Source organism: Vitis riparia, chromosome 3 (assembly GCF_004353265.1).
Source record: "Vitis riparia cultivar Riparia Gloire de Montpellier isolate 1030 chromosome 3, EGFV_Vit.rip_1.0, whole genome shotgun sequence".
Taxonomy (NCBI): domain Eukaryota; kingdom Viridiplantae; phylum Streptophyta; class Magnoliopsida; order Vitales; family Vitaceae; genus Vitis; species Vitis riparia.
Window position 1 is genome coordinate 349,736 of NC_048433.1, and position 24,626 is coordinate 374,361.

Genomic DNA, 24,626 nt, shown 5'->3' on the forward strand with positions numbered 1-24,626 from the left:
AAAAAAAAAAGGGAAGTGTCCTCTCCACTAAAAAATCATAGTGGATTGGGCATAAAACGTGGATCTCATTTCCTTTACGTATTTAGACTTAGGAGGACTCTTCATTGACTTGAAACTTTGTTCCTTTGTTACTAGAAACCGACGTAATTTTATTTCCGTTCCTCCTTCCATTCTCGTGTACTTGCAATTTCATTGCATAATTCCACCAATAATTATTATATACTTAGTTGTTTAATATACAAAGCTTAATGCATTTTTACGTGACTACGACTTATTAGATCTATAATAGATAATATCTCTTTGAAAAAATATAAATTATTATAAATGACATTCAATTTCCGATCTTGACGTCAAAAACAAAATATTTTTAATACAATCTTATATCAAGTGTTTTTAATAAATGGTTTGTCAAATTTTTAATATTTTATTAAATTCTTAATTATTTGTTTCGAAAACATTGTTTAAATTATAATCGACGTTATAATATCATGATATCTCATAATTATTATTTTTTATTTAAAAAAAACGTTTTTTATAGTACGATATATATAATGAGTTCTTTTTAACTATATATATATTTTCAAGAAAAATCATATATAAGAAAGACCTTATTTACATGAGACAATATTTGCATGGAGACATCCATAATTTTACAAGGTTTCTAGATAATAAATGATTTGGAATTTACAACAAAAATATTGATGAAAAAAAGAATAAAAAAAGGAAAAGGAAGAGTGATGAACAATCGGGCAACCGAGATTAATCTAGAGGCTTTAATTATTGATGGAAACAAATAATTCCTTTTAATTAAATGTTGTTTTCCATAAACCATTTGACCATACCATTAATTATTAATGCTTCCTCTCACATTTTCCTTTGACTCCTTTTTCTTCCTTATAACATAATCCCCCTTTTTTTTAAAATGTCCTATACTTAAAAGAAATATAATATACTTCACTCGTATTTGAATTCTTAAAAATAATTAAGAATTGTTTTTAAAAAAAGTTTTTAAGTATATTAAATAAAATGTATAGCATCCATTTGGGTTATATATTTGATAATAATTTTTTTTTGAATATTATCAAAATAACTCTATTAATAACGGTAATGAAAATATAGATGATTGAGTTTTATGAAAATATAAAAAATATGAAAGTGAAAATTCTAAAATAGATTCCATGCTAAGGGGGTTTATTTTATTTTATTGATAAATTTATATAAAATTTAAATAAATAATAAAATATTGATAATACTTATGTTAAAATTAGTTTTTTTAAGAAAATAATATAAATATAGTAATATTGAAAAAAGAGAATGTAAATGGGTACATACATATAGTATTTTGATTTATACTCATAATCTATTATAAAAAGGAAATTTGTTACTTTGTTACATTTTTCTTTATATGAATAGCCCTAAATTATGAAAATTTAAGTCAAATTATCTAAAATATCACAAAAACTCCTATAATATTGGCCTTACAAAATGAGTTAGAAGTTAAATTCACGCTTATAAAATTCTCAACGGTAATAGATAGAAGTATGTTCAACCATCTTTGTAAGAATCGGAAAACATGTAAAAAAAAATTAAAAATTTATTTTTATACTTTTAAAAATATTTTTGAAAACGATTTTTTTTCTGGAAGAAACAAATAAGTAGATTTTTCACAATATCACAGCGAAATGACAAAACGGCCGAAAAGGCGGCGTAATTAGCGGCACAAAGCGGTCCATGTTCGTAAATAACGGGAAATTGAGTGGCAACCTCAAAACTCAAAAAAGGCAGAAAAACACAAAATCATAGCGGTTTCCCAGTTGGTTCCTCACGGTTTCGTTTTGAATAATCTACGTGTCATTCTCCAGTGTCACCAAAGCTCTCCATCACGGCCCAATCTCAACCGCATAACTAAACGACCATCAATGGTCCCCGCAGAATAAGACAACGCCAGTGACAAAACGGCGAGTGAATTTAGCCACGCTGCTGATGAGATGGCGATGTGGGATTGGACCCAACAAAGGTAGGCTGGAGTGTACAAATCAGCGAGGAATAGGGGATCCGCCCTAAAGAGGCCTAACCAAAATCAAAAGTCAAGTCCGAAATAGTCAGCTCGATTGGAAATAATCACGCGCGTTACGGTGTACAATAACGTAATAAAAATAATACATTGAATAAATGGTCTGTAGACTTTCACTGGAGAGAGATTAAAGATAAACCATTAACTCAGAGCAAACCCCTCATCATTTTCCAGTGCTGCTGCCTCTGGAATCTCTCCCGACTTCCTCTCTTCAACCTCTGTTCATCTTTGTCAGGTAAATATATATTTTTTTTATAAAAATTTTGTTTAAAATAAAAATAATACGAAAAAGGAAAATATATGATTTTTTGAATTTTTATTTGGTGAAGGAATGGATCAGTGTATTGAATCAAGAGCGTTGAAAGAAAGTTTACGCAGAGAAGCGGCCATGAAGACGACCCCGCAGGTGTTGTATGATGATGTATTGTGTGGTGCCGGAGTTAATGGCGTTTCAGGCGAGGACTTCTCCGTTGACGACCTTTTTGACTTTTCTAATGGGGGGTTAGGAGTTGGGTTTGAAGGGGAAGAGGAGGAGGAGGAAGAGAAGGACTCGTTTTCTTGGTCTTCTCTAGAAAGAGTTGACGATGATAACTCAAATTCCAGCAGTTTCTCCGGCACCGGAGATTTTGAGTCCCTTTCGGCGGGAGGACTAGCCGTTCCTGTGAGTATTTTTCAAAAAACGTTTGAATTTATTTCTGGGTTTTTGTTGATTGCGGTCGTTGAAACGATGAAATCCTTGTTTGTAGGCTGACGATTTGGAGCACCTTGAATGGTTATCTCACTTTGTAGACGATTCTTCAGCGTCGGAGCTCTCTCTTCTGTGCCCCGCCGTTACCGGAAACTCTCCGTCAAAGCGGTGCGAAGAAGAGCCTAGGCCGGCGTTGTTGAGAACTCCGCTATTTCCGACGCCGCTTCCGGCAAAGCCCAGAAGTAAACGGCACAGAAGCAGCGGTCGTGCCTGGACTTTTGGGTCTCATTCACCATCTTCGTCTCCTTCCTCTTCGTCGTCCTCGTCTTCAACGTCTTGCTTGATATTCGCCAACACCTTTCACAACATGGAGTCGTTTTACAGTCTCGAAAAGCCGCCGGCAAAGAAGCCCAAAAAGTCACCGTCAGCGGACTCTCAGCCGCAGCGGCGCTGCAGCCATTGCCTGGTTCAGAAGACCCCACAGTGGCGAACCGGGCCACTCGGCCCAAAAACCCTCTGCAACGCTTGTGGGGTTCGTTTCAAATCCGGCCGGCTCTTTCCGGAGTACAGACCAGCCTGCAGTCCAACTTTCTCCGTCGAAATCCACTCCAACAGCCACCGGAAAGTCCTAGAAATTCGGCGAAAGAAGGAGACAGCTGAACCTGTGTCCGGCTAACCATAGATACTTTCCACACGTTGACCCTAGAAACGGGCAATCAGCCACGGGTTGGACCGGTCGGAACCGGTCCGGTCCAACTGTAAATTTTGGTGATCCGTTACACTTGTAGGCAGTAACGGAATTTAGAGCGGTCCTATTTTAATTTAGTTTTACGTTTTTTCTTTATTATTTTACATTCGCAGCTTTAATGTAGAGTGAGAAGTTTTTAGACTTTTAATTATTAAAAATTTTAAAATGAAAAATGGATCTTTCAAATTTCAATCAGAAAAACCTTTGTTTGAAGCTTTCCAAGCGGTTCAGCGGAAGTCACGTGCTTTCAACCCCGTCAGGCCGCATGTCGTGTGGGCAGTGGGTATGGCCGTATGGGCCAAGTGGCTTCAAATATGAAATATCTGAATAATGACTGGCCCACATCCACACTGAGTGGTTGCTGACTCATTCTAAATGGCCTGACTTTATGTAAAAGTCAAGGATCAGGACCATCTTCAATCATCGTCCTTTTGGTTCCAATATCTGCTTCATGGTGGGCCTTGGGCTGCTTTAATGCGCAGCCTACTCATAACTCCAAGTCTTTCAGTGGACCATTTTGAGCCCAACTTGGTTGTCTGACATGGGCCATTAAAAGCCCATTAAGAAATACCTAAGTGGATATCAAAACTTCTATATTTAAATTATTTAATCCATCCTAAAACGATGGCAAAAATGAAAGAGATATCAGTAAATATCGTCAGTGAGGTTTCATGGCATAAAAGTTGATAGTACATGTGGCAATAATAAAAAAATAAAAATACATTTTATTTTCTAATAAATATAAATTTTCATCATTTTTCACCTTGTTTTTTGCCCATTTCATCCCAAAATGAAAATGATGAAAACCAGTCAATGTTAAACGAGCGTTGACCAAACGTTTTAGACCATTTTTGGTCAAGAGGGTGTAAAAAGAAGGCCTAACTTGAAGAGCCAGGACCAACCATTTTTGGTGACTTTTTCTTTCTTTCTTTCTTTTTCCTTTTTCAAAGCTGATAGTCATCATTTTATTTTTTTCTTTGCTTTTCTATTTATTACTTCAATTTCTTAATTTAAAATTTTAAAAATATAAAATTAGCAAATAATTAAAATGTTAATAATTTTAATAATTTAACTAAATTAATAATAAAATTATCAAAGAGATTTTTTGAAGTGACTTTTAAAATCAAATTTCAAATAAAATATTCATATGCAATAGTAATTTATTTATTTATAATAAAATTAATAATTTCATTGGCGAGTCTTAATTTTTTCTCAAAAAATAAATGAATATATATATATTATTTTCTTAAGAAAAATATTTTTAATATTTATATATGATTTATTTAATTGTTTTTAAGAGTTTTTTCTTTTTCAATATTCCCATGAGTTTACTTCCATTCCATCATAGTATTTCTTTCCTATCTCATCCGCTATTTCTAATATTTTTGTAAATCCAATTACCAATATTTCAATATTTTAGATATTTTCATCGATCATTCATCTAAGCCCACTCGTTCGATTTGAAACTGAAGTGGACTTATGTCCAATTTAATATGATTGAACACGAGGCCCATTTAGAGGCCCAAGTCATACTCCATTCTTGGGCCTGTGGTCAGTCCACATTTTAGATAGCTTTGCTGCCAAAGCTTGGGCTAACTTAACGAATGTTGGGGATGGGCTGGTCATGTCCCAAGTCGTACTCCATTCGATTTGTATAGTTTATTTATATTTAATAAATAGAAAATTTTAATAATAATAATATTCAAAGTTTTTAAAATTAAATCATTAAAAAATATATAAAGTAAAATCTACAACTCAAAACTTTTTGTTGCTCACACAAACATTTTTTATTTATTTAAATTTCTAACTTTTTTTAGGTGCTCATTTTTTACTTTTATTTTATTATTACTTTTTGAAAATATAATTTTTTTCTTTGCATGTTTTATTTGCATTCAATTTTTACTTAGCTATGCATATTGAAGTTCTTGTACCATTTTTTTTTGTGCTAGAAGAATCTTTAAAGCTAGTAAATTAATTAGATATTGAGAAAATGAAAGATCTAATCAATGAAATTTTCAATGCGAACTTATTAATGAAAAATAAAATAAACCATAGATATCCAAACATAAAGGTACATCGAGATTTAATGTGATTCAATCGATTATGTCTATTTTTAATAAATGAGAGATACATTTATAGAATACATAAAATAAATACAATTATTAGATTTTAAAACATTCTATATTTCTCCTATTTTTTTACGGGTCATTTCACATGTGTCTTCGGTGTTTTTCCTTTTTTTTTTAATACCCCTATCCATTATATGTGATCTTTTACAAAATCCTATATATTTTATAACATTTTTATGTTCATGTAAATTTTTTTTTCTTTTTTAGTTGAAATATTTTTTCCTTTTTCTTTTTCATTTCACATTTCTACCCTTTCTTCCATCCTATAAATATACATATTTTCCCTTAATAAACATTTTTTTCCCTTAACAAACACTTTTTCTCCTTAACAAACATTTTTTTCCACACACATTATACACATATAATATCGATTAGCAAACAATTTTTTTTTTAAAGGCATATATTCATTCCTGATTTTATTTTTAAATTTATAATTTATATTATTTTTATTTATAATAAAAAAATAATTAAGTTGAAAATATTATTTCGTGATATATGAAGTAATTTTTTTGGATTCAATTATTCAAACATATAAACTAAAATTTACTACTTCTATTAAAACTATTCTAATTCACTTTTAGAGATGAAGTCGACTAATTTTTGTTAACTTTCCAAAATTTGAATTTATTTTTCAATAAAATCTGTGCATATATAAATCTGCGTCAGAAAAGGGAAAGTATTGTAATTAACTCTAAAAAAAAATCGAATCAAAGAAATAAAACCAAATCTGTCCATACCTAATAAAAGCAAATACATCAAGAAGAAAACCGGACAGTACTATTGTTTGCTCTTCCTACATGTGAACGGAAAGTCATGACTGTATAAATACTCTCAGAAATCACGCTGATTCACAACATCCAGTCATGGCATCTCCTCTGCAGTCTCTCCTCACCTTTCCCTCCCTCTTCTTCCTGCTTTTCTCTCTTTTCCTTTTCATTATTTTCTTAAGAAAATTGTCAAGAAAACTCCCATATCCACCAGGGCCCAAAGGCCTGCCGATCATCGGAAATATGTTGATGATGAATCAACTAACCCACCGGGGACTAGCCAATCTAAGCAAGGTGTACGGTGGCCTGCTGCATATGAAGATGGGAGTCTTGCACTTAGTGGTCGTGTCCACCCCGGAGATGGCTCGTGAAGTTCTACAGGTGCAGGACAGTGTTTTCGCCAACCGGCCAGCCAGGGTTGCGATAAAATATCTGACATATGATAGAGCGGATATGGCCTTCGCTCAATACGGACCCTCTTGGCGGCAGATGAGGAAGATTTGTGTGATGAAGCTCTTCAGTCGAAAACGGGCTGAGTCTTGGGCGTCGGTGAGGGAGGAGGTGGATTCAACGCTTCAAAGTATCGCCAAGAGAGGTGGGTCTGCTGTTAATATTGGTGAATTGGCGTTGGACCTCACCAAGAATATAACGTACAGGGCTGCGTTCGGGTCGAGTTCGCGCGAAAAACAGGAGGAGTTCGTGAAGATTTTGCAGGAGTTCTCGAGGCTTTTTGGGGCTTTCAACTTTGCAGATTTTATACCCTGGCTGGGTTGGATTCAAGGGAAGGAGTTCACTAAGCGGCTGGTCAAGGCTCGAGGATCACTTGATGAGTTCATCGATAAAATCATCGACGATCACATTGAAAAGAGGAAGAAGCAGAATAACAGCGGAGATGAAAGTGAAAGTGAAGCAGAGTTGGACATGGTGGACGAGTTAATGGAGTTTTACAGCGAAGATGTTGCAGCGGAAGACTTGAATTCTTCAATCAAGTTCACAAGGGATAACATCAAAGCTATCATTATGGTAAGAGATTCGCAAAAATCAGCCTCTGAAAAATTATTTTGTCTTGTTTCAAAACTTTCATCTAATAATTCCAAACATTAGAACTGTACTTTTCCTTTGACCCACTTTTTTTTATAAATGAAAAATGGCATTCAAGTGGGATGGTTTTGACTTAAATTGGTGTTATCACAGGACGTGATGTTTGGTGGAACAGAAACTGTGGCATCGGCAATCGAGTGGGCAATGGCGGAGCTCATGAAAAGCCCAGATGATCTGAAGAAACTGCAGCAAGAATTAACAGATGTGGTGGGCTTGAACCGAAGGTTACACGAGTCCGATCTGGAGAAGCTCACCTACCTCAAGTGCTGCATCAAGGAAACCCTCCGGCTCCACCCTCCAATCCCAGTTCTCCTCCACGAGACCTCCGAGGCTAGTGTGGTGGCCGGATACTCAGTCCCAGCACGCTCAGATGTCATGATCAACGCCTGGGCTATAAACCGAGACAAGACCGCCTGGGAGGATCCGGAGACGTTCAAGCCAGAGAGGTTTCTGAAGAAGGACGCACCTGATTTCAAAGGGAGCCACTTTGAGTTCATTCCATTCGGGTCCGGCCGGCGGTCGTGCCCGGGTATGCAGCTTGGGCTGTATGGATTGGATCTGGCTGTGGCTCACCTTGTTCATTGTTTTAGCTGGGAACTGCCTGATGGAACGAAGGCTAGTGATCTGGATATGAGCGATCTGTTTGGACTCACTGCTCCGAGGGCGATACAGCTGGTCGCAGTGCCGACTTATCGCCTGCAGTGTCCGCTCCTTGAGTGAAAAGGAGAAGAAGATCGTGTTGGTGATGGAGGCCTGTAATGATATTAATTTTCTTTTCTATCTACAATAAATATGCATGTATTTTGAATTTTGGATCTCTAAGACTTGGTTTGTTTATGCTTCAATATTAAAAATAAATTTTTTAGAATAATTTTTAAAAATGGTTTATAATAAATTTTTGGAATATTTTGAATATTATCATCTATTCTTTTATTTGTAATAATTTATTTTTTCATATTTATATAATTGTTTTTTAGAATAGCCAACAATTGAAATTAATCTAAATATGTTGTCTGAAGGGTACTTAGTTATAATCTAAAAGGTTTAAAATTATTTTCATATTCTTAATTATTACCCTTAAAATTTGGCAAACCCCTTTTTTAATTTTTATTATCAAGCATATTCTTAATTTCTTAAACTCCTTTCACTTATTAGTCATCTTCTACATTAAATAATTTAAGAATTTATAAATTAATAACTAATTTTAATTATATTTCGTTTAAGATACTAACTGATCATAGATAACGTAAGTGAAAATATAAACAATAATATAAATTACAAATAAGTAAAGAGGATAAGAAAAAGAGAAATGCAAATTCAAAATTTTGAAGTGGTTAGGCTCAACCTGGCTTACTTTCACTTATAAGTAGCATATTAGGCATAGTTTTGAGTCAATCCATGTACGAACCCATCTAAACCAATTAAGTACTAGTCATTGGGCAACTGGGTGGCCGGTAGACAATAAGAGTTTCACCAATTAAGCAAAGTCAATCCATGTACTAACCCATCTAAACCAATTACTAGTCACTTAATTGGGCAACTGGGTGACCAGTAGACAATGAGAGTTTCACCAATTAAGCAAAGTCAATCCATGTACTAACCCATCTAAACCAATTACTAGTCACTTAATTGGGCAACTGGGTGACCGGTAGACAATAAGAGTTTCACCAATTAAGCAACCCATTCATACGGTACTTAATCAAGGTTCCACTTCAATTGCTTGAAACAATCTTCTGCAAATTTAATTTATGAAAATTTTCTTAAATTGATTGCCTGCTTAGGCCAACTAGTTGGCCACTTTGTTCAACCATCCAATAAATATATAAAATGTATGAGAGAATGATGCATAAATGACATTTAACAATTCATATTGTTTCAATACTTAGACTTAAGATTGAAAACCTCTTTTTAATGTTGAAATACATGTTGAAACATGAGTTTTTATTGTTGAAACAATCGACCTCATTTTTTTTTATATAAAAATCATTAAAAAAAAATGCATAAATGAACTCTATAATTTTTATAACATTTACATTTTTAATACAAAATCCTAGAAATCCTGCTAAATGAACTCATTGTTATTTTGAAAATCTTTTTAACTATGAATAATATTAAACAAAGATAGTTTTATTTAAATAGATTTTATATCCCATTTACAAAAATAAAAAATAAAAAATTGATTTAGACGCTGAGACGATTTTAGATACTTAAATAAAAATGGAATACAATATAAACCTAATGCTTCAATAACCATATAAAAATGTAATCTTTGAAATCTTATACTTCTTTTTATTTTTCCTTTGATGTGATATATACTTTATTAATTCTTTGAAAATCCTCCTACACCGAGGATAAAACCATATCTTGTTATCATAAAAGTCTAATATATTAATTGTATTTTAAAACTTTTAAAATTGCAACATGAAATATTTTGCCTTTTAATATAATTTTGTTCTAAAAGTCGGCATATTTATTTTTATCTTTGGATAATTCACAATGTTTTTTATTCAAGTCATCCATGTCAAAATCAAATATAAATACTCTCACAAAATCAATTAAATTTTAGCATAAAGAAGTAAATTATTCAATTCTCAACTAATCCACCACGTCACAATCTCCTTCAAAAACATTTGAGTCACTTTAATCTCAAAGTTGTGCTCATGCTTATTGGCTTATCGGATGGTGGAGTCCCTTTCCATGCATAACTAATCCCAAGTTTCATTCAAGGTACCTGCTAAAGTTTTTTAAAATAGTTCTAAATACAATCCTAGATTGTTTTTGGAATAAAATTCGATTTGAAAATTTAAATATAAAAAATGATTTTCTTAGGCTATGTTTAGTTCTCGGAGAATATGAGAAAAAAATACTAGAAAAAGAAAATAGAGAGAAAAAGTAAAAGAAAAGAAAAAACGAAGGAAAATAAAAAAATAGATTTAAAATCAATAAATTATTTCTTATGTTATTTCAAACTCATTTAGTTTATTTTTTCTCCTTTATATAAAGATTAAATAATTTAAAAATATATAAAATTTTAACTAATTTTAATTATATTTTATTTTCTTTCATATTTTTTATAATGAAACCAAACATGAGAAAATCATTTTCCTTAGTATTTTTCGGAACTAAACATAACATTAGTTTTTTATGAAGATTCTATGTAAAATATAAAAAATTCCAAAGTATTAGCCTAAAACACTTTATTAAAAAAAATTAAAAATGCTTAATATATATATAAAAAACATATTTTTACTTGTGTATGATTTGAAAAAAGGCATATTATATATATAGATATATATAATATGTTTTTTTTTCAAATCATACACAATTACATATTCCATTCATAAAGAATAATCTAAAAAACTATTTATGGTTGAGTTTCCAAATAAAATTATTTTAAAGAATTATTCTTAAAAAGTATTTGAAAATATTCTCAAACTAACACTTATTTTACTCTCTTTTTTTAATTATTATGGTGTTCTCCATGTTATATAAAAAAAAAAAAAAACATTATCTCATTAATATTTATGAGAAAATATTACCTCCTAAGAAGCTTCCAATTCTTTGAAACATTATCTCATGAAGTCTTATAAAAAGGTAGTAGTTGAGATAAGCGTCATCTTTTAATGGTCTTTAAGTGTGTCCAAGGAGTAAGGACAACCATGAAAAGGATGTACTACACCGAATTATCTTGAAGTGATAAGGATGACCACAAAGGGAAATGTAATAAATTAAATCCCTTTAATTTAATGCTTGCCTTCACGCGTGCAATTGAATCCCTTCACTGAAGAAAAAAACCCTGTAAGTGAATTTGGGTCAACCTTCTTCATGCGTATTATTAGTGCACATTTTTGTAAAATAAGTCCAATATCTCCATATTCCATCATTATCTTGGTATTTTCCCATCTTTAGGTCCTCCATCTCGTTTGAAATAATACATTCAAGTAATGTTTGGTGGGTCGAAAAAGGAATGTAAAACAATGTTTTGTTTTCATTTCCAATTCTCCTTTCCAAAAAAATAAATTATTTATTTAAGATTAAGAAAAATAATATTTATTTAATAAAAAATTAATCATAAAAAGTCATAAAAACCTAATGAGAATGTAGGAGTAAAATAATAATTTTTAAAATATTATATATATTATTTTTTGTGTCAAAATAATCAAAATACCTCTTCTTAAAAATTAATTGAAATCTCACTTAAGAATACTTATTAAAATTAATTTTTATTTCAATTTTATTGTCATTTAAGTTATCTTAGTATAAAAATAGACGGGAAAAAATGAATGACATGTCCACTCTTCATTCCTTTGAACCAAACATGAGCTTAAATTCCATTTAAATTTTATAAAATTATTTTCAATTTTCTTCTACTACAAAACAATCCGGATAATAGCAAGACCAACGGCAGAGATGGAGACGACGGTTCCTATACAGTATTTAATAACGTCATATTTTGCTGCTTCCAGATGAGCTCTTAAGCATGAATTTCCTGTAAACAAGCGAATCAATGTCACAAAAGTCATGCTATTTCTCAAACACAATAATTAATTCTATACTTACACGATCAAGTTTGTTGGTGAGGTTGGTAGTTTCTGCACTCTGTTCGGCTAGCTCATCACGTATACGACTGAAATCTTGAAGTTCCGTAATTAGCGACAAAATAGAACCAAGTTCGATTGACAATGTTTTTAAAAACATTTTTAGTTTAATAAATATTTTGAAGTAAATTTAAGTCTATTTTTTAAAAATTGAAATAGTTTTATAATTATAGTGCATTTGATAGTGATTTAAGAAAACGTTTCTAATTTTTTTAATATTTGAACGATAAAAATTTTAAGTATTAAAAAAATTAAAATACTTTCTAAAATTACTGTTAGGGCTATTAATTACCCAAAAACACTTTTAAAAAAAAGACGCTTTTACAAAAATTACTTAAATGAAAAACACTATAGGAATCAATTGAAACAATTGAAGATGACAAGCACCATCATAGAAAACAAATAAATGCTTCATACCCTCTTTCGAGATTTAAATCTAGACGGTGGCCTGCAGTGATCTTGTCCATCTCATGCCTATTTCATTGGGAAATAACATTTGATGCGGTGAATGTGAAAAAGAGAAGGCAGAACTTAAACCCACACAAAATGCAAACCTACCTCACATCAATGCGCATTTTGTCTATGTCATTACGCAGTTTTTCAGTCTCTCGTTGCAGTAGAGAAAAATGATGCTCCTGCGTCAAGATCAAAGCATGAATAAGAATTAAAAAAAATAGATTGATGCAAAAATATGAAAAGAGGCACATATCTCTAAATGAAAACTCATTTGGAGTGAGTTTGACAATGATTTTAAGAAATATTTTTCTAGCATTTCAAGTGTTAAAAAAGATAGAAACACTTCTGAGAATCACTTTGAAATGTACTTTTAAACTTTTATCCTATAATATGATTTTAAAAATTACCGATAATATTTCCTGTAAAAGCATTTGATAAGTAATTCTCCTAAAAACATTTTGAAAGAATGTTTATACTAAAATCATCTAAAAGAAAAATACTATCAAACTCACTTTTAGAGTTCGTTTCACAATATTTTAGAAAACAGGTTTAACCTAAAAGGTGTTTTGAAAAAAAAAATCAAAAGTTTCACAAAATTTAGAAAATATTTTTTAAAAATTGAAAAATCACTTGTAGTGTTTCCTGGCCGATTCTCCCAAAAACAAAGTTAGAAGAAACATTTTCATTAAAAAAACACTTCAAAGAAAAACAAGACCAAACTCATTCCAATCACATCAAACACTGCTTTAAGAAGAAAGATTTTGGAGTTTGATTCTAGCATATTAGTATCAATTGAAGTGTTAGAATATAATCCAAACTCTAGCTTTTTTCCCATTCCAAAATGAAGATCACAAAATAAAACACCAAAATTTTGAAAATTTCAAGCAGATGTGAAGTCCTTTGGGAATGATTGATTTATGGGAGTGGGTTTCAAAATTGGAACCAAGGCTCTGATTTGATCCTAGAGTTTGGGCATCACCAAAATTGTAGTTGGAACTTGTTGGATCCAATAATATGAGAATCCATGCTGCTCGGTTTTCTAAGTTTCAAGAAGTTGTACACTTGCTCTTCATGCAAAAATTCCAATTCAATCTCCATGTCCAAATAACAAAAATCAAATAATAATAATAATAATAATAATTGCAAAATTAGATCAGATAAAAGAATTAGTACCTGTGAACCTTGCACTTCCACCTTAAACTTGGAGAGATTTGATTCCTGAAACATGCTAGCCTAAACAAAACTTCATGCTCAAAATGATGTGGGGTTCAAAACTAAATAAAAAATAAAGGAAAAATTCAATACCTTCTGCAATTCTGGTTTGGAGACTAAAGATTGAGCCAAATTTTCCAAGGTATCATTTAAAACATGGGTCAAAGCAGTCGTTACCGCCTCAGCTTGTTTTGATGGCATGCCCTCTGCTTCTAAACTCTTAACCTGTAAACACATTGTGACAGATTTCTTAGTCCTTGAAACCAAATCTTAGCTAACACAAGGAAAAATGTTCTTCAAAGATGATTGAAAACACCAATGTGGTGTCTTCAAAATTTTCTTTGAAAAATGTGAAGATCCATCCCTAAAAAGCTGGAAATAGGAAATAATCAAGCTGACAAAAACAAAAGTGATTAACACAAGAAAAGCATAAAAATTTCCTTTCCAAAATAGCAGCAATTACCATTGCCAATGTATCAACGAGAAATGCGCGCTTTCCACGAGCATTTCCGAGCTGAGAAATCTGTCTGCAACCAAATGGATGAACAACCGACCCATTCCATTCAAACAATGCCCCCAATCCGATAAAAGAAAACGCTCTCCTCGATCCAAACATTAAGAATTCTCAAGAACAAAACTGGTAGAGGAATAAGTAAATCGCGGTGAAATTCTTTAACTGAACCGCGGATGTGAGAGAAAAGAGAGAAACCGCCAATACCTGGAGGAAGGGGGTGGTTGAAATTGAAAGACTATGACGAATCTTTCTGCCATTTTTATAAGAAGGCTTCCTTGAAAGCTTTGCAAACTTCCTCATTTCACCTCCCGCGGAAAGTGTTCGTTCAAAGGCCCGATGGGTGGGGATTACTTGTAATATAATTAGAAAATTAAATAAAGGTTGAAAATAAGCCAAAAAATAAATATTTTTTTGTTATTTATTTATTTATTTATTATGAAATTTTATGCCATTAAATTATTAATTTTAGTAGGTAATAATTCTTTGTAAAATTATAAATATTAAGTATTCAAGAAGTTCTTGAATATTAAATAACTTTTAACTTTAAGGGCATACTACCCTTTTGTTATATCTTATCATCTATGTTGGTAATAAATATGTTGTATTTTTTTAAATTCAAGAAAAAATATGAAAATAAAAGGAATTAAAAAGTGAAAGAAATGGAAAATAAATTTAAAGTGAAGATATTATCCTTTATATGTGACATGTTGTATATTTTTCTTTGCATTCAATTTTTTCTTGGCTATGCATATTGAAGTTCTTGTACCATTTTTTGTGCTAGAAGAATCTTTAAAGCTAGTAAATTAATTAAATATTGGAAAAATGAAAAATCTAATCAAAGAAAATTTCAATGCGAACTTATTAATCAAAAAATACAAAAATAAAATAAACCATAGATATCCAACATAAAGGTACATCGAGGTTTAATGTGATTCAATCGATTATGTCTAGTTTTAATAAATGAGAGATACATTTATAGAATACATCAAATAAATACAATTATTAGATTTTAAAACATTCTATATTTCTCCTATTTTTTACTGGTCATTTCACATTCTTAGGTGTCTTCGGTTCTTTCTCACACTCCAATGGTGTTTTTCCTTTTTTTTTTTTAATACCCCTATCCATTATGTGTGATCTTTTACAAAATCCTATATATTTGATAACATTTTTATGTTCATGTAAATTTTTTTTTCCTTTTTCGTTGAGATATTTTTTCCCTTTTTTTTTTCATTTCACATTTCTACCCTTTCTTCCATCCTATAAATATACATATTTTCCCTTAATAAACATTTTTTTCCCTTTACAAACACTTTTTTCCACACACATTATACACATATAATATGGATTAGCAAACAATTTTTTTTTTTTTTAAAGGCACATATTCATTCCTGATTTTATTTTTAAATTTCTAATTTATATTTTATTTATTTATAATAAAAAAATAATTAAGTTGAAAATATTCTTTCGTGGTATATGAAGTAATTTTTTTAGATTCAATTATTCAAACATATGAACTAAAATTTACTACTTCTATTAAAACTATTCTAATTCACTTTTAGAGATGAAGTCGACTAATTTTTGTTAACTTTCCAAAATTTGAATTTATTATTCAATAAAATCTGTGCATATATAAATCTGCATCAGAAAGAGGGAAAGTATTGTAATTAACTTCAAAAAAAAGGGGCAATTGTGTTTTGGACCTAGTTGGGCCGAAAAATTAAGCTTTGGTACAAATAAGTTCACCATTTAAGCCCAAGACCTAGAAAAAGTGTGAAAATTAAGAAAAAGGATATGAATTTTTTATCTTTACAAAAATGACCTTTATTGACTATGAAAAAAAAAGTAAAAAAACATTAATTTAAATTTTATTCCTTTTATAAACCTTAATAAAATTTAATTTAATTTAGTGATTTTCCAAAAAAATAAAAATAAATTATTATTATTATTATTTAAAAATCAAACATCTTAAAAAATATATATATATTTAAAATTATGTATGTAAAAAATATCTAAAAACTTGTCAAAATTATTTTTTTTAAATGATATTATAGACTTCGCATTTCGGCTCATGCATTTCCCACTCGAAGGTGAGCTCGATTTTGATTTTGAAAAATGATTTTATTGATTAAGAAAAATTGACTTGGAGTCACCACTTATTTTTGCTTTATTTTTAAAGGGTAACAAAATAAGAAAAAAAACTCTAAGTGCGACTCCTTATTTTGAAAAAGGTGATCTACGAAAAACCGGATTGGGTTCGGGGGTCAGGTTGCTTATCGGAAAGGTACGATAAAGACTGTAGAGCCCCTCTAAGTCCCTAAAGTCGGGTCTCTACTAATAAAATAAGTTGACATGACAATCAATAGGAAAATTAATGGATACTCAAATTGATTAGGCGCATATGAGAATCGAAACATGCAATAGAGAATGACCAGAATAGGAGTGGATGCGTACCTGGGCCACGAACGAACAATGCACTATCATAGAAATGGAGTCAGTGCACAATATAGAACACGAAACATATCACATGCATCACTAAATAGGGATTAAAATTGTTCGAAGGAAAACTGGATTTTTGAAATTCATTTGAGAATCGGAATCTTAGAGATTATTTGAAAATTGGAGTTTTTGAGATTATTTGAAAATTGGATTATTAGGAATTAAATGTAAGAATGAGAATTTTAGAAATTAAATTTGAAAGAAAATTGGGATTTTGAAGAATTATTTAAAAGTTCGGGATTTTTAAGAAAAATTAAGTTACGAAAATTGAGACTTTCGGAGTTAAATTTTGAAAGGGATTAGAGTTGTAAGTTATTTGAGAAGTAGAAATTATGAAAGTTGATTTATAAAAATTGGAAATCTTGAAAATCATTTGAAGGCAGACCTTTTAGAAACGAATGAATAAAATGGTAACAATAATAATGATAACAATAAATGAGTAACTGGATAAATACGATAATTGGAATATTGAGAAGTGAAAATTAAGTTCGGAGATAGGACAATTGGAATTTCAGATAGCTAAATTTAGAAATCAAAATTTTAAAGAATTAGACTTTAATGGATTGAGATCTTTAAGAGAAATAAATAGGTAAGTATGGAATAATGTTACTAATTAATCAAAAATGATATTTGGACGAATGAAAGTGAATAGTGAGATTTGTGAGATTAAAAATTAAATTTGAAAATCGGATTTGACAAAAATGATGTTTGAACGGATGAAAGTGAATAGTGGATTTTGAAAATTAAGTTTGAAAGTCAGATTTTTGAATAATTGAACTTTAATTATTAGAATTTTTAGAAGAAATAAATAAGTAAACGTGGAAAAAAGCGGAAAAATATTAACAAAAATGATATTTAAATAAATAAAAAATGTGTAGTGGGATTTTTGAGACTGAAAATTAAATTGGGACGTTGGATTTTTGAAGGATTAGACTTTAAATAAATAGATAAGTATGAGATTATAATTCTAATCAATGAAAATAAGATTTAAACGAATTGTAGATTTTTTAGGATTGAGAAATTAAATTAAGGCGTGGAATTTTTGAAGGATTATACTTTAAATAATTAGATGGATACGGGATAATAATTCTAATTGATGAAAATAAGATTTAAACGAATTATTGAAAAATTAAATTAAGACGTAGAATTTTTTTGAAGGATTAGTCTTTAAATAATTAGATAAATACGGGATAGTAATTCTAATTGATGAAAATAACATTTAAACGAATGGTAGAATTTTTAGGATTGAGAAATTAAATTAAGACGTGGAATTTTTGAAGGATTATACTTTAAATAATTAGATGGATATGGGATAATAATTCTAATTGATCAAAATAAGATTTAAACAAATTGTAGAATTTTTAGGATTGAGAAATTAAATTAAGACGTGGAATTTTTGAAGGATTATACTTTAAATAATTAGATAGATATGTGATAATAATTCTAATGGATGAAAATAAGATTTAAACGAATTGTAGAATTTTTAGGATTGAGGAATTAAATTAAGACATAGAATTTTTGAAGGATTATACTTTAAATAATTAGATGGATACGGGATAATAATTCTAATTGATGAAAATAAGATTTAAACGAATGATTGAAAAATTAAATTAAGACGTAGAATTTTTTTGAAGGATTAGTCTTTAAATAACTAGATAAATACGAGATAGTAATTCTAATTGATGAAAATAACATTTAGACGAATAGCGGAATTTTTAGGATTGAACATTAAATTAAGACGTTGGATTTTTCAAGGAATTGGACTTTAATGAATGCGATTCTTAGAAAATGATAAATATATACGAAATAATAATAATAATTAACAATAATAATTAACAAACATAATATTTAAGTGAGTGGATTCGAATAGTGGAAATTTTGAGATTGAAAATTAATTTAAGAAGTCAGATTTTTTTGAAGAATTTCAATTTTAATGATTTGGAATTTTTAGAAGAATTAGATACATAAATGCGGAATAATAATAGTAATAATAATAAGAATAATATCTAAACAGATGAAAGTAAATAGTCGAATATTTGAAATTGAAAATTAATTTAGGAAGTCGGATTTTTGATGAATGGTTTTAAAAGACATAAGTTTTTGAAGATGGGACTTAAAACTCGGAATGTAGAAAATTCATTGAGACCAACGTAAATTAATTATATAAAAATTTTTCATATATGATGATTAGACATAACTAAAGCAAAGAAGATAAAATACAAATCATTTTAAGTTTTAAAGACAATATTCCATCCTAATAATTTATCTTTTAGTTGTGTTTAAGTTGAGTTAACAAAATAGGTAAAAATAAAATAAGATAAAAAATGAAAATGAATGAATAGGTTAATTAATTACGAAGATTAGAGGTTTGAAAATTTATTTAGAATTGGAGTAGCTAAATGGGTTATCTTAAAATGGACATGGGCCAATGAGGGTGGCTAGCATAGGGGGCATGAGGCCCTCCACCAACATGCTTGGACCTGGGCCCTTACTCAAGCCCAAAGTCCTTACCATGGGCAAGCCCAAGGCATCCATCCTCAGCACCAACTTGGGTCGGGTGCTTCAACTTAAGCCCAAATCCATCTCCAACATGGGCAAGCCCAAGGCATCCATTCTTCTCACAGCCCACTTATTTGAGATGACATGACTCTCCATCAACATGCTTGGGTTGGGCTTCTTCTCAAGCCCAAGACTTCATCTCCTTCACAGCTTGCCTCTCCGCCTGGATATCATCCTTAGAGAAAGCTCCCACTGCCGGCGGCACCATGGAGAGAGGAACGGTGGTGGCAGTCCCGTGGCATCCAGAAGACGCTGCCGCCATGGTGGCTGATGCAAATGCCCGCATGGCTGGAGTGGGTGATGGTGGTTGGTGAGGTGAGCAAGCACCCTATCGACGCGGCGCGTGCAGCGAAGAGGTGAGGGGTAGGGCGGCTTGCATGCATGGATCCCATGCGTGTAGACGGGCGGCTTTGGGGGTTCCTGTAGAAATGAGCTGAATGCGGGCATGGTGGGCAGCCAGGTATACCAGGTTCCGCGCATGTGGGTGAGGGATGGGTATGGCGGCTAGAGAGAGAAAAAGTGATGGGGAAGATGGGTGAGGGTGACGGCCATGCATGGAACGTGGGATGGTGATGAAATGGAGCTAGTATATTGGTGCGTGACAATGTGGGTATTGGGGGTGGATGATGAGCATGGTAATGGCCATGAGGAGGAGGTTAAAACAGAGCTTCATTGCTCTCAAAACAAACCAAAAATATGAAAGAAATAGCAGCATCCAAACCATAACTATGAACCATGAAACGAAACATATGATCAGATGATATTTACTCGAAACTATTAAGAGAAAGATAAGGAGATTATATACATCAAGTGAGCCCAAAGAGTCATGGTAAATATCGTACATCTCTCTTCTCCTTCTTCGGGCTTCTCCTTTCTCTCTGGATTCCCCTCCACCTCTCTCAAACGTCTCGCTCCCTCCTTGCCCTCAGCTCTAACTCTCATTTTTCTTCTCTCTTTTTTCTCTGAAAAAGAAAAAAATCCCTCCACCCACCCCCCGCCCCCCCTCTTCCTGTAGAACCCCACCTTCATCAGCTATCACCCACCTTCCTATTCCCCCCATCAACCAGCATGGGAGACCCCAACCACCCTCATGGGCAGCTAGGCCTCTGGCTGGTTGTCCACGTCTCAGAGCCTATATGGGAAGGTCCCATGCGTAGGGAAACGGGGCCCCCACTTATCTAAGGTGCTACCCAGCTCCACCAAGTGGTGAGACAACATCCCTCCAATGCTATATATATAAAAAAAAATCCCTAAAAAAAAAACTAATGGTCTTTTGCTCTTCAAAGGGGGTCTACAGATATATTTTTAGAATATATTTTTTTTTAAAAAAAGGGAGAATTATGTTTTAGGGGTAGATGGGCCCCCAAATTAACAAAAGGTCCGTGTAACTTTTCAAATTGAGCCCAAAACTCAATGAAAGTATGGAAATTGAGTTAAAAGATATTATCCTTTACTATTTCCAAAAATGCCCTTTGTTGATTTTGAGAAAAAAATTAATATTTTTGAAAAATACTTTTATTTAATTTAATATTTTTTTAAAAAATTTTGATTTAATTTAATATTTTTTTTAAATACTTTTATGTAATTTAATATTTTTTTAAATACTTTATGTAATTAATATTTTTTTTAAATAGTTTTATTTAATTTAATATTTTTGAAAAAAAATATTTAATTTAATATTTTTGAAAAAAAAATTTAATTTAATATTTTTGAAAAAAAAATTATTGAAAAAAAATTATTTAACTTAATTTTATAAAATATTTTATATGTGTTCTTAAATGGTATATTTGTTCGTTACTATTTCATATCCTTCAACTTAATTTGAAGAGTTATATGGACCAAATGTTAATTTTTGGGCCCAACTGGGCCCAAAACACAATTTTTCCTAAAAAAAAATTAGTTTTCTAAAATAATAAATTTTCAGAATAATTATTTAGAAAATTAAGATAAAAAAGTTTGTCAAACATTACGATAGAAAATACTCCAAATAGTTTTGAAGGGTATATTGGTCTTTTTATATTTTATATCCTTCCTCTCAATTGTGCAATTTTTATGGACCAAATCTTAATTTTTAGACCCAAATGGGTCCAAAACGTAATTATCCCAAAAAAAAAAATCTAATCAAAGATATAAAAGCAAATCTGTCCATACCTAATAAAAGCAAATGCATCAAGAAGAAAACCGAACAGTACTATTGTCTGCTCTTCCTACATGTGAATGGACAGTCATGACTGTATAAATACTCTCAGAAATCACGCTGATTCACAACATCCAGTCATGGCATCTCCTCTGCAGTCTCTCCTCACCTTTCCCTCCCTCTTCTTCCTACTTTGCTCTCTTTTCCTTTTCATTATTTTCTTAAGAAAATTGTCAAGAAAACTCCCATATCCACCAGGGCCCAAAGGCCTGCCGATCATCGGAAATATGTTGATGATGAATCAACTGACCCACCGGGGACTAGCCAATCTCAGCAAGGTGTACGGTGGCCTGCTGCATATGAAGATGGGAGTCTTGCACTTAGTGGTCGTGTCCACCCCGGAGATGGCTCGTGAAGTTCTCCAGGTGCAGGACAGTGTTTTCGCCAACCGGCCAGCCAGGGTTGCGATAAAATATCTGACATATGATAGAGCGGACATGGCCTTCGCTCAATACGGACCCTCTTGGCGGCAGATGAGGAAGATTTGTGTGATGAAGCTCTTCAGTCGAAAACGGGCTGAGTCTTGGGCGTCGGTGAGGGAGGAGGTGGATTCAACGCTTCAAAGTATCGCCAACAGAGGTGGGTCTGCTGTTAATATTGGTGAATTGGCGTTGGACCTCACCAAGAATATAACGTACAGGGCTGCGTTCGGGTCGAGTTCGCGCGAAAAACAGAAGGAGTTCGTGAAGATTTTGCAGGAGTTCTCGAGGCTTTTTGGGGCTTTCAACTTTGCAGATTTTATACCCTGGCTGGGTTGGATTCAACGGAAGGAGTTCACTGAGCGACTGGTCAAGGCTCGAGGATCACTTGATGAGTTCATCGATAAAATCATCGACGATCACATTGAAAAGAGGAAGAAGCAGAATAACAGCGGAGATGAAAGTGAAAGTGAAGCAGAGTTGGACATAGTGGACGAGTTAATGGAGTTTCACAGCAAAGATGTTGCAGCGGAAGACTTGAATTCTTCAATCAAGTTCACAAGGGATAACATCAAAGCTATCATTATGGTAAGAGATTCGCAAAAATCAGCCACTGAAAATTATTTTGTCTTGTTTCAAAACTTTCATCTAATAAATCCAAACATTAGAACTGTACTTTTCCTTTGACCCACTTTTTTTTATAAATGAAAAAAGGCATTCAAGTGGGATGGTTTTGGCTTAAATTGGTGTTATCACAGGACGTGATGTTTGGTGGAACAGAAACTGTGGCATCGGCAATCGAGTGGGCAATGGCGGAGCTCATGAAAAGCCCAGATGATCTGAAGAAACTGCAGCAAGAATTAATAGATGTGGTGGGCTTGAACCGAAGGTTACACGAGTCCGATCTGGAGAAGCTCACCTACCTCAAGTGCTGCATCAAGGAAACCCTCCGGCTCCACCCTCCAATCCCAGTCCTCCTCCACGAGACCGCCGAGGACAGTGTGGTGGCCGGATACTCAGTCCCAGCACGCTCAGATGTCATGATCAACACCTGGGCTATAAACCGAGACAAGACCGCCTGGGAGGATCCGGAGACGTTCAAGCCAGAGAGGTTTCTGAAGAAGGACGCACCTAATTTCAAAGGGAGCCACTTTGAGTTCATTCCATTTGGGTCCGGCCGGCGGTCGTGCCCGGGTATGCAGCTTGGGCTGTATGGATTGGATCTGGCTGTGGCTCACCTTGTTCATTGTTTTAGCTGGGAACTGCCTGATGGAATGAAGGCTAGTGATCTGGATATGAGCGATGTGTTTGGACTCACTGCTCCGAGGGCGATACAGCTGATCGCAGTGCCGACTTATCGCCTGCAATGTCTGCTCCTTGAGTGAAAAGGAGAAGAAGATCGTGTTGGTGATGGAGGCCTGTAATGATATTAATTTTCTCTTCTATCTACAATAAATATGCATGTATTTTGAATTTTAGATCTCTAAGACTTGGTTTGTTTATGCTTCAATATTAAAAATAAAATTTGAGAATAATTTTTAAAAATAGTTTATAATAAATTTTTGGAATATTTTGAGTATTATCATCTTTTTTTTTTTATTTGTAATAATTTATTTTTTCATATTTATATAATTGTTCTTTTAGAATAACCAACAATTGAAATTGGTCAAATTTGTTGTCGGAGGGGTACTTATTTATAATATAAAATGTTTAAAATTATTTTCATATTCTTAATTATTACCCTTAAAATTTGGCAAACCTATTTTTTAAATTTTTATTATCAAGCATATTCTTAATTTCTTAAACTCGTTTCACTTATTAGTCATTTTCTATATAAAGATTAAATAATTTTAGAATGTATAAATTAGTAACTCTGAATACTAGATCTGGCCTCAAAAGGTCAAGGTCGGCCAGTGAGACGATGGGGGATAAGCTTCATCGTCGAGAAGAAAACAACCCATGATCTAATAATGAACCATTCTGATTAATTGATAATATTAGTTGAGAATTTTGTGAAAGATTGCTATGAAAGATTTCATTAACACCTAATTCATGTCGAGTAGACCTTGTTTTCTTGTTGTGAGAATTCTTAATTCGTGAATTATTAATTTTAATTATATTTCGTTAAGATACAAACTATACTGATCATAGATAACGTAAGTGACAATATAAACAATAATATAAATTACAAATAAGTAAAGAGAATAAGAAAAAGAGAAATGCAAATTCAAAATTTGGAAGTGGTTAGGCTCAACCACACTTACATTCCACTTATATTTTTTAAGTAGAGTGCACTTAAAAACTCTTTTTTAAAGCTCAAGTAAAGTTCAATAAAGATTTGAAACTCAATACATGATTTTAAAGCTTTTAAACAGGAGTTGAAAACCCAGAGTAGCATATTAGGCATAGTTTTGAGTCAATCCACCTACTAACCTATCTAAACCAATTACTAGTCATTGGGCAACAAAAAGGTATAATGGGTGACTGGCAGACAACAAGAGCTTGACCACTTGAGTAGCCGATTCATGCGTTATTATGATCGATTATGGTTCCACCTCAATTGGTTGAAACAATCTTCTGCGAATTTAATTTTCTTAAATTGATGACCACTTGGGCTAACTAGTTGGCCACTTTGTTCAACCATCCATTAAACATATAAAAAATA

At 32.2% G+C, this 24,626-nt stretch overlaps 4 protein-coding genes across 5 annotated transcripts; 3 read left to right on the forward strand and 1 right to left on the reverse strand.

The window, feature by feature from the left end:
• The first annotated feature begins 2,198 nt into the window (after positions 1–2,198).
• On the forward strand, positions 2,199–3,676 carry LOC117909479 (GATA transcription factor 5-like). The gene is made up of 3 exons (XM_034823524.1): positions 2,199–2,309; positions 2,404–2,735; positions 2,821–3,676. The coding sequence occupies exons 2-3, from the start codon at positions 2,406–2,408 to the stop codon at positions 3,436–3,438; spliced, it is 948 nt and encodes a 315-aa protein (XP_034679415.1). The 5' UTR covers positions 2,199–2,309; positions 2,404–2,405; the 3' UTR covers positions 3,439–3,676.
• Positions 3,677–6,457: 2,781 nt separating this feature from the next.
• Positions 6,458–8,352, forward strand: LOC117910848 (cytochrome P450 84A1-like). Its single transcript, XM_034825026.1, has 2 exons — positions 6,458–7,429; positions 7,601–8,352. The coding sequence occupies exons 1-2, from the start codon at positions 6,503–6,505 to the stop codon at positions 8,225–8,227; spliced, it is 1,554 nt and encodes a 517-aa protein (XP_034680917.1). The 5' UTR covers positions 6,458–6,502; the 3' UTR covers positions 8,228–8,352.
• Positions 8,353–11,876: 3,524 nt separating this feature from the next.
• Positions 11,877–14,496, reverse strand: LOC117911865 (coiled-coil domain-containing protein 90B, mitochondrial-like). Of its 2 annotated transcripts, XM_034826287.1 has the most exons (7): positions 14,237–14,496; positions 13,867–13,998; positions 13,735–13,794; positions 12,664–12,740; positions 12,523–12,579; positions 12,068–12,134; positions 11,877–11,996 (listed from the first exon to the last, which is right to left on the reverse strand). In XM_034826287.1, exons 1-7 carry the CDS (start codon positions 14,387–14,389, stop codon positions 11,982–11,984), a joined length of 561 nt encoding a protein of 186 aa, XP_034682178.1. In that variant the 5' UTR covers positions 14,390–14,496; the 3' UTR covers positions 11,877–11,981. The 2 variants fall into 2 exon arrangements, with proteins under 2 accessions (XP_034682178.1, XP_034682179.1); XM_034826288.1 differs by lacking the exon at positions 11,877–11,996 and having other exon boundaries at positions 12,083–12,141.
• Positions 14,497–21,587: 7,091 nt separating this feature from the next.
• Positions 21,588–23,496, forward strand: LOC117910878 (cytochrome P450 84A1-like). The gene is made up of 2 exons (XM_034825057.1): positions 21,588–22,549; positions 22,720–23,496. Exons 1-2 carry the CDS (start codon positions 21,623–21,625, stop codon positions 23,344–23,346), a joined length of 1,554 nt encoding a protein of 517 aa, XP_034680948.1. The 5' UTR covers positions 21,588–21,622; the 3' UTR covers positions 23,347–23,496.
• Positions 23,497–24,626: the final 1,130 nt, after the last annotated feature.

Excerpts from the sequence above, each read along its gene's own strand:
- LOC117910878 (XM_034825057.1), top strand. The coding sequence starts at position 21,623 with ATGGCATCTCCTCTGCAGTCTCTCCTCACCTTTCCCTCCCTCTTCTTC. Across the intron at positions 22,550-22,719 it reads ACATCAAAGCTATCATTATG|GACGTGATGTTTGGTGGAAC; the intron begins GTAAGAGATTCG and ends GTGTTATCACAG.
- LOC117909479 (XM_034823524.1), top strand. The coding sequence starts at position 2,406 with ATGGATCAGTGTATTGAATCAAGAGCGTTGAAAGAAAGTTTACGCAGA. Across the intron at positions 2,736-2,820 it reads CGGGAGGACTAGCCGTTCCT|GCTGACGATTTGGAGCACCT; the intron begins GTGAGTATTTTT and ends CCTTGTTTGTAG.
- LOC117910848 (XM_034825026.1), top strand. The coding sequence starts at position 6,503 with ATGGCATCTCCTCTGCAGTCTCTCCTCACCTTTCCCTCCCTCTTCTTC. Across the intron at positions 7,430-7,600 it reads ACATCAAAGCTATCATTATG|GACGTGATGTTTGGTGGAAC; the intron begins GTAAGAGATTCG and ends GTGTTATCACAG.
- LOC117911865 (XM_034826287.1), bottom strand. The coding sequence starts at position 14,389 with ATGTTTGGATCGAGGAGAGCGTTTTCTTTTATCGGATTGGGGGCATTG. Across the intron at positions 13,999-14,236 it reads TCGTTGATACATTGGCAATG|GTTAAGAGTTTAGAAGCAGA; the intron begins GTAATTGCTGCT and ends ATGTGTTTACAG. Across the intron at positions 12,580-12,663 it reads AAAATGCGCATTGATGTGAG|GCATGAGATGGACAAGATCA; the intron begins GTAGGTTTGCAT and ends CCAATGAAATAG.